This window comes from Dasypus novemcinctus, chromosome 15 (genome assembly GCF_030445035.2).
Source record: "Dasypus novemcinctus isolate mDasNov1 chromosome 15, mDasNov1.1.hap2, whole genome shotgun sequence".
Lineage (NCBI taxonomy): Eukaryota > Metazoa > Chordata > Mammalia > Cingulata > Dasypodidae > Dasypus > Dasypus novemcinctus.
In genome coordinates this window covers 6216579-6231950 of record NC_080687.1, presented here as the reverse complement: position 1 = coordinate 6231950, position 15372 = coordinate 6216579, and the positions used below count along the sequence as shown (strand labels likewise).

Genomic DNA, 15372 nt, shown 5'->3' with positions numbered 1-15372 from the left:
ACGCAGCAAATAGACACAGAGAACAGACAACTGGGGTGGGGGGGAAGGAGAGAAAAATAAATAAAAAATAAATCTTCAGAAAAAAAAAGACGTCTTCTAGAAAACGCCATGTGCACAGGCAGCCGCACCAAGGAGACACGCATGCACACACGTGCAGGCCAACACACATGCACCTGCGTGTGCACACCGATCATGTGTGCGTTACGCAAATGCCCACGTGCACGCACACACATGCGCTGACCCACAAACGCACACACTGCCCCTCGGGAGGGACTGGTTCACTAGGTGGGTGAGGGCCCGGGGCGGGAGGGGCCGTGCTGCTGAGGGAGCGCAGGCTTAGGGGAGTGCAGGGACAGGGACAGGCAGCAGGAGGGGGACGGCGGAAGGCCCGGGGCGGGAGCTGGGTGCACCTGCGCTGCTAGCTGGCCGGGACCTGGGATTATCAAATCATTTTCTCATCCTCAATGTCCCGTTAGGGAAAAGCACCGACTCCGCTTCGCTCAAAGGACATTGGTGCCTCACGCTGCTGTCCTGTGATGTTCAAGAGCGGGCGCTGGCCCAGCACTGGGCTGTCGGTGCCCATGGGCACTGCTGTCCCACGCCGCGGCCAGGGGGCCTGGGGCAGCGGCTCAGCAGGTCTCTGAACTGCTCGGGGGCCGCTCCTGCCTCCCCCCCGGGGGGGCTAGACGGCACCCCAGGACCCTGCAGAGAGCCCAGACTTCACGGGCCGCCCATGCAGCCCCCGCAGGCCTGCACTGCTCCACGGGGAGAGCTACGGGTGCTGACCCAGTCGCTCCCCCGCCCTGCCCGCACCGCCAGTGCAGGGGGTGGCAAGAAGACCAGGCCCCCTGCCACGGGCCCACGGCCGCACCTGCTGAGGGTCCAGGGCTGCCCCTGCTGAGGGTCCAGGGCCGCACCTGCTGCGGGCTCACAGCTGCACCTGCCGCAGGCCCACAGCCACACCTGCTGAGGGCCCAGGGCCGCACCTGCTGAGCGCACCTGCTTCTGACTCAGCCGGGCAGGCAGGAGGCCTCCCCTCACCCACTGCCTGTCTTCCCACGGAGCGTGGGGGTGAAGGAGGAGACCCCGGGCCGGGGTGTTAGAGCACCCACGGATCCAGTCATTCCACCGGCCTCTGGGTGTGCCTCCTGTGTGGCAGCCGCTGCGCCAGGCGTCCTGCACACCCGCAGGGAGGAAGGCAGCATCCTTCCCCGAGGAGCCTGTGGTCCAGGGGCAAAGAGACACAGGAGGTGAGCCCAAGGCCTGGAGCCCCAGCCCCTCCCAGAGCGACGCCCTAGCGGGACCTCCGAAGGCCTGTGCTCCTCAGGGGGCCGTCCTCTAGGGAGCCCCTCCCATCCGGGAAGCCCAGGGTGCCGGAGCCCTCTCCCCATCCTGCCCTTCCGCGGTCAGCGCTAGGTGCAGAGTGCGGCTGCGCTCGGCTCACGGGTGACCCCCGGGCCACCCCCGGGCCCGCGGGGTGTCAGCGCCCCACCGCCAGGCGGGACGGGCGGGGAGGGCCAGCGTCTGCCTGGTTATCCGGGTTACTATTCAAAGCTACTTAGTGTTTTTTCTTCCCCACCTGCCCAGAAATTCTTTGCATTAAATAATGATTTTAATGATTTTTAAGAAATAAAAAATCATTGTTAAATGAGTTCTAGGTATCACTTCCTTATGCAGCGAGGAAGATTTAACCTACGCAACTCTCTGACCCTGCTAAATGCCCTTTACAGAGACAGATGTGCACAGTGACCAGGGAAAACGCTGGCAGTCGGTGCCAGACATCCCCGGTGGAAAGTCAAGAGTCTGATCACCACCTCTCCTAATTTCCTCTTCTGAGTTAGTAGCCCTAGGTGAAACCATTCTATTAATGGTTTTAATAGAAGTGGTTAAATGAGTTAACCTATTATGGGCATTGTAAATAAATGTTTAATTAAGAAACGCATTCATTAAGAAGTTTCCATAACAAGGACCTGAAAGTCTAGCACACCAAGAGTTGCCCCTTGTCCCAATTTCTTACTATACCCAAGTGCTGAGATACTTTTATAAAAGCTAATTTAAAAATTTGCTTCAATCTATGTAATGACTAAAGTATAATAATCATACTCTGCAAACACCAGGAGCAATTTTATTGCCTGATTTCATAATGGTGCTGTCCGGCTCAAAGAACAATAAACCAAAACAAACAACGCTTTCTCTCGTGGGGGGTCACTTGCCCCGTGATTTTCAACATGCTGGAGATGCTCCAGGGAAGGTTTCCCGGCTCGCATCCAGATCTAAGAAGTGGCGATTTTACTCCTCACGTGTATCCCAGTTACAACCCCAAAAGGCCAGTGAAGGCTGGCTCATGATTTGAGGCATGGTTCCACAAGAGATTCGCTTCCCCTGAGCGCAAAACCATCTACCTAATTAGAGGGCCCCAGTGCAAAATGAAAACGTGGGGCCCTTTGTTCAGAACATCTGCGGGATTGCAAGGCAGTGACACAGGAGCATGACGCCAGGCGCAGGGCCTTCCGATTGTGCAGACACATGCCCCTTGGGCAGCAACTGGCTGAGAGCCTGGCCGAGTCTACAAGCCCTGCACCTCTAGCCTGTCCACGTCCTCGTCTTCTCTCCAGGGCTGGCAGATGTGGCTCCCATAACGGAAGGGACCAGTCCTAAGAGGCCGCTGTCCACGTAGGCCAGCCCCAAAGCAGGGTGGCAAGCGACACGGGTGGGCATCCTGGGCTCTGCTTTGGGCTCCTGTCCCCTCTCACATCTATTAGAGCATCCCATGGAATCCATACGAAGAGGGAAGTAAAAGACTTAGCACATTGAGTTTCTTTCAGACTCTCTGTCTAGCTCTTTAGACTTATTGATATTTAAAGCTAAATGGGACCTTAGAGATTATCGACTCCAACCACTCTCATTTTAATTAGGTCCCCATCAGATTCCATTTAGGCCAAGGGCATGCAAATAAATTCTTATAGCTCTAACGCTGATGGTGATTTTGATGAACAAACCGTAACTGATGATCTTCCTGAAAGACAAAACGTTAGTATAATGAATGATCCATGCTATAACACTAATGGATTTAGCCAAGATGCTGCCAAGTAAGCAGAGGACATATTTAGCTTTTGATTTTAAAAAAAATCCCAGTCAGAGCGAGGAGAGGGAGGCTGATATCTTAGCACTGGAAATACCTGGAGATCTAGAATGGGTTTACAAGGTATGGGAAAAAGGTAGATGAATCCAGAAGTGAAGTTGGGTGGTTTAAAAGGCAAACGCTGAAAGGATTTCCTTTCCCGGGAATGGCTGCTTTTCCCCACTTTGTTTTTCTTTCAATAATCTCTTACGCAATGTTTCTTATGGGTCAGACACTGTGCTAGGTGTTTTGCAAATATTTACTCCCTTAATCCTCACACCAACCCCATGGGTAGGTCCAGTGCTTAGCCTATTTTTAAAGACGGGGAAACTGAGGAACAGAGAGATTAATTAACTGGCCCAAAGACCCACTGCTCAAGAGGCAGATTCAAGCCTATGCAGTCTGGGCTCGAACAGCTGCTCTTAACCGCAAGCCCATGCGGCCATGCAGTGTCTTCCTTCCTGCCTAAACCACCCACCACGCGATGTACGCACCCAAAGGAAAACCACATGAATTCAAGGCAATCTAGGCGCCCAGCTCTGGCGCCGCAGCCGCGGCAAATATTTAAATCAGCATTACCCCTGAACTGAGGCTGACTTCACAGAAGCTCCTGGCCCATCACACAGCTGTGATTTTGTACCTATGCTATCCCAAAGAGCTCCAGTCCCTCTTCCACCATCATGATGTGGAAAAGAGTGACTGTACTTTTTCATGTTGGTATTGCTTTGTTTAGCCTTAAGATCACTTAGCACAAAGCCTCTCTTCTGTTCTTTCTTTCCTGAAAGAACAAACACAACCTATAAGACAATAGTTGAAAGATGTAAATGCCTTTGTCGACTTATTTGCATTCTAACAATTATTCCTCTTTTATAGTTATCACTCGGGAGGTCTTTTCTTGGAACGAAAAGGAAGATTAAATTTTTTCCCAAGATTGGGGACACCTCTGCGTGGCTGGGAAAGGTGTGATCTGGCATAGCTTTTGAAGAGTCCTGGGATGAAAGCACCTCAGTGCGTGACCAGGAGAGGCGTGCCACCTTGCCATCTGTGTGATACTGTTTGTGACAACCCACATTTTCCCATGCAGTGAGCGATAGTGTCACTTATAATTGTTTTACTGTCTAAGTATTAAATGTGTACTTTGAGATGGTTATTCTGATAATGATGAAATTTAGTGGAAACAATAGACAGATCACTCTCAAAGATACTCCAAAGAATGTGAGGATGATTCCACTTCATCCAGATAGAGAATAAGATCGTATTATAAGGCTTTCCAATTTAATATGAGGGCTATAAACTGGCTTTCCAATTTAATATCATCGCTAGTGAAGTTACTGATTTTTATGGATTTGCACAACTATCTCTATTGTTCATTTAATTTCCTTCATAGGAAGAAGAGAAGTATTCACCAAACACAGTATGTCACGATTAAATGTGGGTACAGGATGCACTATCACACAAGGTAAGAAAATACGCTGCCTGAGACTCTAAGATGGTTTGACTCAGCAGATTTGCAAATACAATATTGTGCTGTCATGGCACAATCTACACTGTCCTTTTGCAATTTCTGGAAGCTTGTTCCATTTCTGGTCAAAGAGATGACTTAAGTGATTTGAGCAGCATAACAAAATGTAAGTCGTTTGCCAGTTACAGCCACAGTAGTGAATTAATATTTTGCATTATGGTGCCAACATGCTCTGACAAGGATGCTATTTCATGGCTCAATAAATACTTATTGACTAACTACAAATATGACAAAAATGTTTGTCCTTCACTTAGACTGTTTCAGGACTAAAGAGTCCCGGACTCTGAAAAAACCCTAGGAATGTCGCCATGCTTTTCAAACCACTTTGTTTTCATCCCACTAGATGATCAAATATGCAAAAGGGCAGAACAGGGGTATACTGTTGTGTAAACCCCTGGAAAATTACAAGTTCTTGAAGCAATTTTTTTTTCCTAAGTTGTTCTGTTCAATCAAAGATTTTAAAGGCACAATGGAGGACTAGATATTCATTAGACATGCACTCCGTGCTAAACGATCGAGTTGGTGACTCCCCACAACGGTGCCAGTGGTCTTCTCCAGGGACTGCAGCCAGGAGCCGCCCTGTGCCTCATGTATTCAGAGCATCTGCAGGAACCCAGGAACGTGGGCCTGCCACTGCTCCCGTTCTGCGGGAAGTGCTGCTTGCCTCCAAGCCTGGGCTAGCATGCTGCAGGCAGATTAAAGTTACTCGCCTTGCAAATGCAAAGGTTTGAGACCTTGGTTCTCTGTCTTTCTCTGAGAAATTTCATCTCAGCTTTATTGATAATGGTCAGTAAATGGATGCAATACCAGAAAAATCAAGACCCAGAACCTTTTTTCCTGCGCTACGCTTTGCTTGAGTTAACTATTCCTGGGTATCGTGATACCAGAAAAGCCAACCTTCAATAGAAAGCTCTTCCCCCAATCTGTGTGGCCCTAACGAGGTGAGCAGCCATAGATATATTCATGCTAAGTTCATTGTTTACTTAATTACCTACACTTGAATTTTTTACACGTATGTGGGGAGCAACTTTGAGAACTCCTTCCTTCAAATACCACTTCACAATTTTTAGTTTTACTTTGCAATATAATTTTAAAATTAAAGTGTTATTTTTTATTGGTGGGTCATATCTTTTCAAGGATTATTTTTTATTCATCAGCGGTTCTGGGACCGAATGAGTTAAAGCTATTACTAAAGATGTTTTGATATAACACTACTGTTGTGCTATTACATGCTGTACTTAGGAATAGAGTTGCTATTTTTCTAATTGCCCAGTAACTTAGCATATGCGTATGCTTAGACAGTTTCTGTCCAAATGTCATTTTCTAAACAACAGGATGCCCTGGGGCTCGGTCCTTGGCCCCCTCCCTTTTCTATATTCTCTTCCTAAGTGACCTCATTTAGTCCCAAGGCTTTAGAGAGTAGCCATATGCCAATAACTCCCACCGTTAGATCTCAGGCTCTGGCTTTTCACCAGGTACTATCCTCATACATCCAACTCTTCATCTGACTTTTACTTGTGGCTGTCTAATGGGCACCTCAAATTTAACACGGCCCAACATGAGCCCCTCACTCATCTTCCTCATGCAAATCTGCTCCTCCCTTTGTTCCCCCTCACCTTTAGTAAATGACACTGCCTCCCACTTGGTCACATACCCCAAAAACCCAGGAGTCCTTGATCCCCCTCCCTAACCCCCTGCCATCAATCTGTCAGCTTGTCTCTACCTCCAAAACATTCCACACGTGCCCCTCTCTCTCCACTTCCATCATCATCAGCCTAGCCCACCTCACCATTCATCTTACACCCGGACCACTGCAAGCAGGAAATTATTCAGATCTCCCTGCCCTGCTCAAAAGCCTTTGCTTCTCGACACAATTAGAACCTAATCCAAACTTCTCATCCTGGCCACACGGCCCAACCTGACCTTGGGACCTGCCCGCTACCTGTACCTGCGACGGCTTCTCCTTCCACTTACTTCTGCAGCCCTTTTCCACTAGGCTGCATCCACACTGTCTCTGTGATATGACAAGCTCATTCTGACCTTGTTTATAAGCAGGACGAGTGCAGTTTGCTTAAAGCAAAACTTTTCCCAGGGGCTCAGAACACCGCCTTGTGCCAGATACAGTTTTGTGAGTTAACACATGGGTTCATGCCAATGAGTGGTTCTCAGCTCTGACTTCACATGAGGATCATCTGCTGAGGTTTGAAAAACCCCAAAACCCAGGCCCATCTGAACTGGATCAGACTCTGGGAGGGGTCAGGATGCTGGCATTTCTGAAAGGCTCCAGATGGTTCTTCCATGTAATTAAGGGTGAGAGCCTTGATGTAAGCGATACACTGATTTTAACTGTATAATCACCTTAGAGTGGCTTAGAGTTTGTTGTTGTTATTGTTAATATAAATCACATCTAAATGTACTCCCCTTTCAAGAGGTGTTCAAAAGAAGAAGGAAAACAACACTGACAAGAGTATTCACAGGAAAGTCCTCAGAAGAGAGGACACTGATAGGCAATACATGAAAAGAATCTACCAGTGTCATTCCGACATTTCTGATGCCACAGGAACATATTTAGCTTTTAATAAGGAACTTTTTTTATGGCTTGGATTTTATTTCCAATCCTGCTTTGCATTAAAGTCCCAATTCACGTTGATATCACGTCACAGGATGCTTCAGTTGAATTTGAGAATAAATGAGCCTGTTTTAACATGACAAGAGCTCACGGAAATTTGGTGGAATTAGCGTTTCTAATGAAACTCAAACTTTTTGGTGTTTTAAGGTAGTTTATTGGCAGCAATAGAACTTCCTGTGTCTAAGGGAAATGATTTAAAATGAGACAAAAGAAGAGCTCAAAAGACTGGGACATCAATTAGTTCACAAGTCACCTAAATATTGTTTTGTGAGGTTAAAGGAGTTAAACATATGGATTAAACTTCCATTAAAGAGAGTAGGGTTTAAAAATAATGGAGCAAAAAGCTTTGCTCCTTTCTGAGCTCTTAACCATTTGAAAAGTTGGTCAAGCTGCTACAAACACCGAAAGCTAAAGGGTATCTTCCTACCTAGAGAATTTAAAGATGGTATAAAAAAGTTTACAATTGTCACCAGTGGTGGCTGATTAGGGAACTGGGGAAGCCAAAAGCGTCTGTCACTTACCACCTTGACGAAACCTGCTGGGCATTTAGGCTTCGCAACAGCATCTCCTTCTTGCAACCCCCGGCGTCTGGGGCGATCGCAGTGGCTCAATGCAGCAGGCAGGGGCCCCACAAGCTAGTTCTGTGGCTGTTTGTTTCAAATCTCCATGAGCTCATTAGGGAAAAGCTAATTTAGGTGTCTAGGGTTATCCTGGTCACTCCAGACGGGAAGAAAGAGTCATTCTTCCAGTTCTTTTTGCTATTCTATTTTAACCTAATTACAAGTGACAGAGCTCCAGAAATGGGGCGTGAGGGTCTGTGGGTCTCCCTAAAACTTAGGGAGGAGGCAGTGCGTACAACAGAAAACGGGCACAGGTGGTCCTTGATTTCCGAACATCTGAATTTGAATCCTCTTTTGGACACTAACTGACTTTGTCATCTTAAGAATAAAACAACAGTTACCACAATGGCTGGAAATTTACCTCTGCATTCATGAATACCGAAATGACAGACAAGAAAACCCTTGCCAACCTCAATGAGCATCAGAATCTTGGGAAATTGGGAAACGGACTTTGGCCCAGTGGTTAGGGCGTCCGTCTACCACATGGGAGGTCCGCGGTTCAAGCCCCGGGCCTCCTTGACCCGTGTGGAGCTGGCCCATGCACAGTGCTGATGCGCGCAAGGAGTGCCGTGCTACACAGGGGTGTCCCCCGCGTAGGGGAGCCCCACGCGCAAGGAGTGCACCCATAAGGAGAGCCGCCTAGCGCAAAGGAGGGAGCAGCCTGCCGAGGAATGGCGCCGCCCACACTTCCCGGGCCGCTGACGACAACAGAAGCGGACAAAGAAACAAGACGCAGCAAAAAGACACAGAAAACAGACAACCGGGGGAGGGGAGGGGAATTAAATAAATAAAAAAATAAATCTTTAAAAAAAAAAAAGAATCTTGGGAAATTAAGAAGACTGCATCGGCATAAATGTCACAACATGGGGAAAATTCAGCAGCTATCACAGTATGGGAAAGCCCAGGAAATGCTCTAAATCTCAGCTTCTCCCTAACAATAACTCTCATTTACAATTATTTCCATGCCATGAACATATCCGACCTCACATCTTACCCTTCCATTGGTGTCACTAGTTCTGTCATTGTTGCATGCATTAATACTTTTTCCAGTATGTATGATGGCCTCCTTTCTAAATGTGACCCCAAAGCACCGAAATCCGCCGGCTTCTATATGTTTAAACAACTCGACTTCTTCTTGTCTTTCTGTTTAGTTGACAAGAAAGGTTTCATGGAGAGAGGTGAGAGTGAGTTAGAATCAAGATTTCTTTCTTTGGGACATTAAAAAAAAGGGCAAGGGGGTGTGTGGAATCAAACACTTTCAGAATGTTCTAACAACAAATATAAGTTTGTTATGAAGCACATGGAATACCGCCTGTTTATTAAGTATAAGAAGAAAAGTTTAGGGCAGTTAAAGATGTCCCAGCACAAAAGTTCTATCTGATAGAAAAAGATTAGAAAAGAAAAAGTTCCATAGCCTCAAACCATCTTTTGGCAAAGCAAATGTTGGTTATTCTGATTCTGCCAACTGAGCCATACAAAGAACACTTGACAAATGAAGAGCACTTTCACCTAGAACCCACGCCAACATTAATAACCTAAGCATTTCAGTGTCTCATGGCCAAAGTTCCATACTTTAGCTACCTTAGCAAGAAAACCCCAGAAAATCAATTTGCATCTAAAAACGCCTTCCTGGAGTTGGCCTGGTTTTGTGGCAAGCATCCCAGGTTGCTTAGAGAAGCAGAAGCTGAAGACTGTCCCACCGAGGATTGTTTGGTCCCTCTTGAAAAACCTGCTGGCATTCTCCATCCGCAGAGCGGTAAGTAGATTATGGGTAAGCAGATATTAATATTCTGATTAACCATTTCAAAACCTCATACCGCTCTTTTGAAAAATAATTGCACAGCTCCAAGAAAGTTCTTACACTTAGCATTCTGGAGCCACTCTTAGCCCTAATTTCTCTCTACTCATGGCTTTAGATACTATACCTATGATTTATGTACCAGAAAACGTTTCCCTCCACCAGCTTAACTGAATGGCAATGTCCAAAACCCAAGGGAACAAACAACTTTCCTGGACAGTCTTCATGGTCTTAAATCTTTACCTTACGCTTCCTTCCTACCCTCATCCTTTGAAAAAGACAGGGCTGCAGTCATCTTTCATCTCAGCTTCTCTAAAACCCCAGGACAGCCCAGGCAGTCCTCCTGGAATGAGTTCTTGTTTCCTGAGGATCCACTAACTTAACAAACTTGAATAACAGAAGCCATGAAAGAGACATTTGCAGAAGCCTTCTGCATGGACGAAGCAGCGCAGGGCTTATGAGACACCCAAAATTTCTCCAGCCCTGCCCGTGATTTGGATTATACCATTTAACACCGCGACCGTGAGCACTGCTGATTATCCTTAACCGGGCTCCCGCACGCACACACAGGTCTTTACAAATCAACAGCACCATGGAATTACCACGGCTTATTTCTGGGTCCCTGCCGAAAGGTCTGCTTATTCCTTGGGTGCTTACTGAAGGGGGTCCCTGTGCTGGAGAGAATACGGGGGATGAACATTCTATGCTCACAGCACTGGGGGCTGAGATCCCCCAGACCCCTGCTTCTAAACGGAGCCAGGGAGGACCTGGGGCTCAGGGGGGCGGTGGCCGAAGGTGTGAGGCTGCCGGGGGTGTGTGGCCTTGCGGGGTAAGGGCAGAGCCTGTGGCAAAGTCCTGGCTGTCCTACTGTTTGTAAACAAGGAGCCGGGCTCTGCCCTCTCGCCCTTGGCCCTCCTCACGTGCAGCCTGGACCGGCCTCTCTCTCTGAGGAGCTCTCTTTCACTTCACAGTCACGGCGCCCCTGGGGGACACTGTGGGAGAGACCGAGGGGCGCAGGGTGCAGAGATTCCTTTCATTGTCATCACAGGGGGCCTTCCAACCACACCCCTCCCCAATTCCAGAAGCGTCTTCCAGCAGCTAATACTTAAGGAAGGGGGTCATAGCCTCTAAACTCCTGGGGAGCCTGAGGCGTAGCGCCCCTTCCCCGAATGGCATTTGGGGGGTGCTGACCTAAAGCTCAGGATGGGCGCCCTGAGGCGCCCGTGGCCTGGGTCAAGGAGGTGGGTCTCTCGCGAGGCGGGAAAGCAGAGGCCTGGGCACTCTTCAGGACAGCCCCCTCCTCCCTGCTGCCCTTTGGGGGCAATGGATCCCAAAACGGAGCCCCCTCCTATGCAACCCCAGGGGAGGGGGGCCCGAGCCGGGCGGGGGTCGTGGGCTGGCACCGCAGCCGCACCCCCTGTACTCCCCGACGTTGGCTCAAGGACGCCCCCTGTAGCGCCCGCAGGGGGGCAGGTCCCGCGTGGGGAAGACGCGACAAGGCGGCGAGGGGGGAAGCTGAAGCGTGGCACGGGCCACGTGGGCGGCGCGGGCTGCGGCGGGGCCGGGGCGCAGGGACCCCGAAGCCTCCCCAGGCGCCCACGGGGGCGCGCGGTCAGCACGGAGAGCGGGGGGGGGGGGGGGGGGGGGGGGGGGGGCGCGCGCCCCTCGGCCCGCCTTGCGCCCGCACGCCTGCGCCGAGCAGCCCCGAGGGGCGCGGCGCGGGGCACTGACCTGCCAGGCGCTTCTCCCGCACTTTCGTCCAGACGCGGTCCCAGGCGCGCGCCGTGGCGTCCCGCAGCTGCTCGCTGACTGACCTCGTGAGCGGCGTCCCGCGGGGCCTGCGCGGGCGGCTCATCGTGGCCCCGGCCTCATGGCGCCCCTCCCGCGCCCGCCGCTCAGGGACGCGGCGCCCGGACACGCCGGCCGCGTGGCTCCCGCCGGCGCCCCGGGCCCCGCCGCGGGCGCGACATGGGGCGGCAGTCCCGTGCCCCGAGGCGCCCGGCGCGCGCCAGCCCGGGGGCGCCTGCACCCCCTCGGCGCCGGGGCCGGCCTCCGAGCCCCGCCGTCCCCGCTGTCGGGTCCCGGCCCTTGCCGCGCTTCCCCGCTCGGCCGGGCCGCGCGCCCTCCCCGCCCTCCCCGGGCTGCGCGGCGCCCGCCGCCTTCCAGCCCTCCGGGCTCATGGGCCCTCGCCTTCACCCGAGGGCGGCCCGGGCGGCCCCGCGGCCCCCTCTTCACTTGGGCCCGGGGGTCCCCGTTTCTTGAGATTTCCAAGTTTTCAGTCCCAGAAATCGCCACCATCACAAAAAGGGCCAAAACGTAAATGCATGCCACAGTTCGTGCTATAATAAATCATGAAAGTCCCGAATGAAATGTATGTTTGTTTTTTAAGTTTACAACGTTTACTACACACTTACTGTTTATGTATGTTCATTTATGAATGATATACTTCAATACATTTTTTAAATGAAAAGAAAAAAATCATCGTGGCTTTCTTGAATTCAAGTCACTTGAAATCACCTGCTCAATTGGGCTGACTTTCTTTAGACGTTTGATACTAGCCCAAATTTCAGGGTTCTTTGGGATACGTGAATTCTTCTTGGTTTCTTGAATGAAATTATTATATGACTATAATCTACAATCAGATTAAAATGATTTCAATAGCCAAAATATTAGACCCAGGGCATAGCCACAGATTTAGAGGAAAGTAACTGAAATATTAAGGTCAAATCATGAGTAACATAAAATAGATGTACATACTCTTAAAGTATTATGAGGAAGTGAAATATGAAAATGGGAGGATTTTATTAGGTATTAGCAGGTACCTAACTGGACATTAATTCCCACGCTGCTGGGCAAGGAGACACGCGGGTCCTTTCTGAGACCCACGGCAGCCCCTGCCCCGGCCACTCCCCTCCTCCAGGGGTGGACACAGCACCAGCTCAGGGTCTGGGTGTCGACACAGGGAGGGGGTGTTTCCAACAGGCTCCGAGGACATAGGAGGTGAGAATGACGCCACCTGATGCGGTCTAACCGTGGGACGGAGGTGGGCCCCCTCAGGTGTGGTGAGGGGAACGAACTATTTCAAAAGAGCAGTGATGACTATTTAAACAGCAAAATTGGTTCTCATTTCCTTTTTTTTTTAAGGAGGTACCAGGGATTGAACCGAGAACCTCATCAGTGTGAAGCAGGAGCTCAACCACTGAGCTACACCAGCTTCCATTTCTTTTCTTTTTTTTCATTCCCGCACCACTTCCCCACCCCCCACAGCTTGCTTGCTCTCTGCTCTCTGTGTCCATTTGCTGTGCGCTTTTCTGTGTTTTTCCTTATCTCCCTTTTGTTGCGTCACCTTGCTGAGTCAGCTCCCTGCAGTGCTTGCAGGGGGGCCCCCGGCTCTCCATGGTGTGCGGGCCAGGCTGCCTTCACAAGCAGGCCGCGGGACGCGAACCCAGGGCCTCATATGGTAGACGGGAGCCCAGCTGCTGGAGCCATGGCTGCTTCCCTCCCGTTTCTTTTTGAATGCCTTTCCACCAAATAAGAAGCAAACTTCAGGCAGCTGTTTATTTCTTTTAATCCCAGGCACTCCATATGAAGTTTGAAAATTAAAATGAGTCCATCCGCCCTCTTTATATAAATTGCTACTGACTTAGAAGTGGAAACTAACAGCTTCCTGAAGTATTCCCTCTATAATTCATAATTCTACCCTGTCAGTAAATAGTCCCTCCACACTTTATATTGTTGGGAGTAAACCAATAACAATTAAAGAAAAAAGTGGGAGAAAGTCTTCATCTTAATTTTGTTATTTCTGTTTTGTTATTTTAAATATTCAAAAATGTTCACTCAGTGACTCACTCTTCGGAATGAGCTAAACATTAATTATGAGTTTTTGTGCCATCCCAGCAAACCTTTGAAATCAGTTATGAAGCAATAAGTCATGGATCAGACGTGGACTTGAAACTCTGGAAGGTCAGTTCAGGCCGATGCCGCTGCCTTCTGGAGGCACGCCACATGTCCTTCCCATGACACGCTCCTGCACACACCTGCGCAGGTAGGACAGGCACTGTGTGATCTTAAAGCGACTGCTGTCGAGTGTAACAGCACCAGGTTGCGCCATCCCGTTCCCTGGGAAGCAGGTCTGACTTTAAGAAGGGCTCGCTCATTGAATTCAACCGCCGGGAGCTGGAACATTGATCAGTGGAATCAGGAATCCAAAAGCAAAGGAACCTTCCAGCTGTCCACACTTGCCTTCCGCGCTCTGGCCCCTGGCCCTTAGTCCTTTCTGTTCCGGGATGCAGGTGCTATCCTCGCGTCACCAGGCTGGAGGGAAACTCTGGCATTGCACGTTGGTTTTGTTCTGGCCACTGGCAGCCCCCGCCGCCCCTCTGCTCCCGGCTGCCAGCCCTGCTGGGGGAATTGGCACGGCCGGGTGCGCAGGTCCCAAGCTCGGCAGGCAGCTGGGCTCCTTGGCGTCTTCTCCCAGGTCCTTCCCTCTCCTCCTCCGCCAGCCGACCCAGCTTGCTGCCAGCCCCCTGGCTGCAGGAGCGCTGCTGCCTGCCTTTCATCTCCGGCACGTCAGCCTCTCCTGGGCACAGCCCTTGGGCCCACCCGCTGCCCGCAGCCTGGCTAGCCGCGTCCCTCTCCCCCCACAGTCCTGCTCCTCACTGCCTCGGGACACGGCCCCTGGCAGCGTCACCCACAGGCTGGCTGGCTGCCAAGCCTAACGGGCGATCCCCTTCTGGGCCCGGGGGCCAGGACGCTGGCGCCCACCCCTTGCTCGCCCTCGCCTGTGGGCTGCTGGCTGTCGGGCCTCCGCTCTCCTCCTCGTCACAGCACGGCCCACACGGGCCTCCGCCCTCTGGAATGGGCAGGCCAGACTTCTGCTCTTGGTCCCCTGTCCCTCAGGCGTCCGGCTCCCTGGGGGATTTCGGTCCTTTCCTTGACCCCAGCCTTCCTGCTCAAAGCCTGACTCGGTCCAGACAGGAAGCAGGGTGTCTAGGAGCGTGCGGGGAGGCAGACAGCGCCATTGGACTCTGGCACATTTCCACCCCGCACAGGTGCCACGTGTGGGGCTGCGCTGTCGAGTGCATGAGTGGTCTGCCTGGCCCGTGATGACCTTCAGCAGACCATCGTTAGTGACCTTCAGCAGACCATCATTACTGACCTTTAGCAGACCATCACTAGTGATCTTCAGCAGATCATCGTTAGTGACCTTCAGCAGACCATCACTAGTGACCTCAACAGACCATCACTAGTGACCTTCAGCAGACCATTACTAGTGACCTTCAGCAGACCATCACTAGTGACCTTCGGCAGACCATCGTTAGTGCAGCACCATCTTACCCATCTCTCCCCTGAGCCCCTCCCAGAGGCCTGTGCTGAGGCCCAATCTAAATAACACCGTCACCATCCCAATGGATGGAATCTAAGCGCCCTCTTGATATAGAGGGGGACTGGACATCACCATCCCGGGGTCCACAGGCTGGAGGAATATGGATTAGAGTGGACTTACTGATATTCTACTATGGAACTACTGTGATTAGTAATGGAAGAAATTGTAGCATTGATGTGGAGAAAGTGGCCACACTAGCTGCTGAGGGTAGGGAGAGGGAAGACAAGGTATGATGTGGGGGCATTTTCAGGACTTGGAGTTGTCCTGGGTGGTACTGCAGGGACAGGTGCTGGACA

At 50.8% G+C, this 15372-nt stretch overlaps 1 protein-coding gene across 1 annotated transcript in view; it reads right to left on the bottom strand.

Annotated features, from left to right (window-relative positions):
• STARD13 (StAR related lipid transfer domain containing 13) overlaps nt 1-11545 on the bottom strand; it is a 205160-nt gene extending 193615 nt beyond the window's left edge. Inside the window, exon 1 of the mRNA XM_058276966.1 lies at nt 11422-11545. Within this exon, the coding sequence (XP_058132949.1) occupies nt 11422-11545 (124 nt within the window). The remainder of the gene's footprint in view (nt 1-11421) is intronic.
• Nucleotides 11546-15372: the final 3827 nt, after the last annotated feature.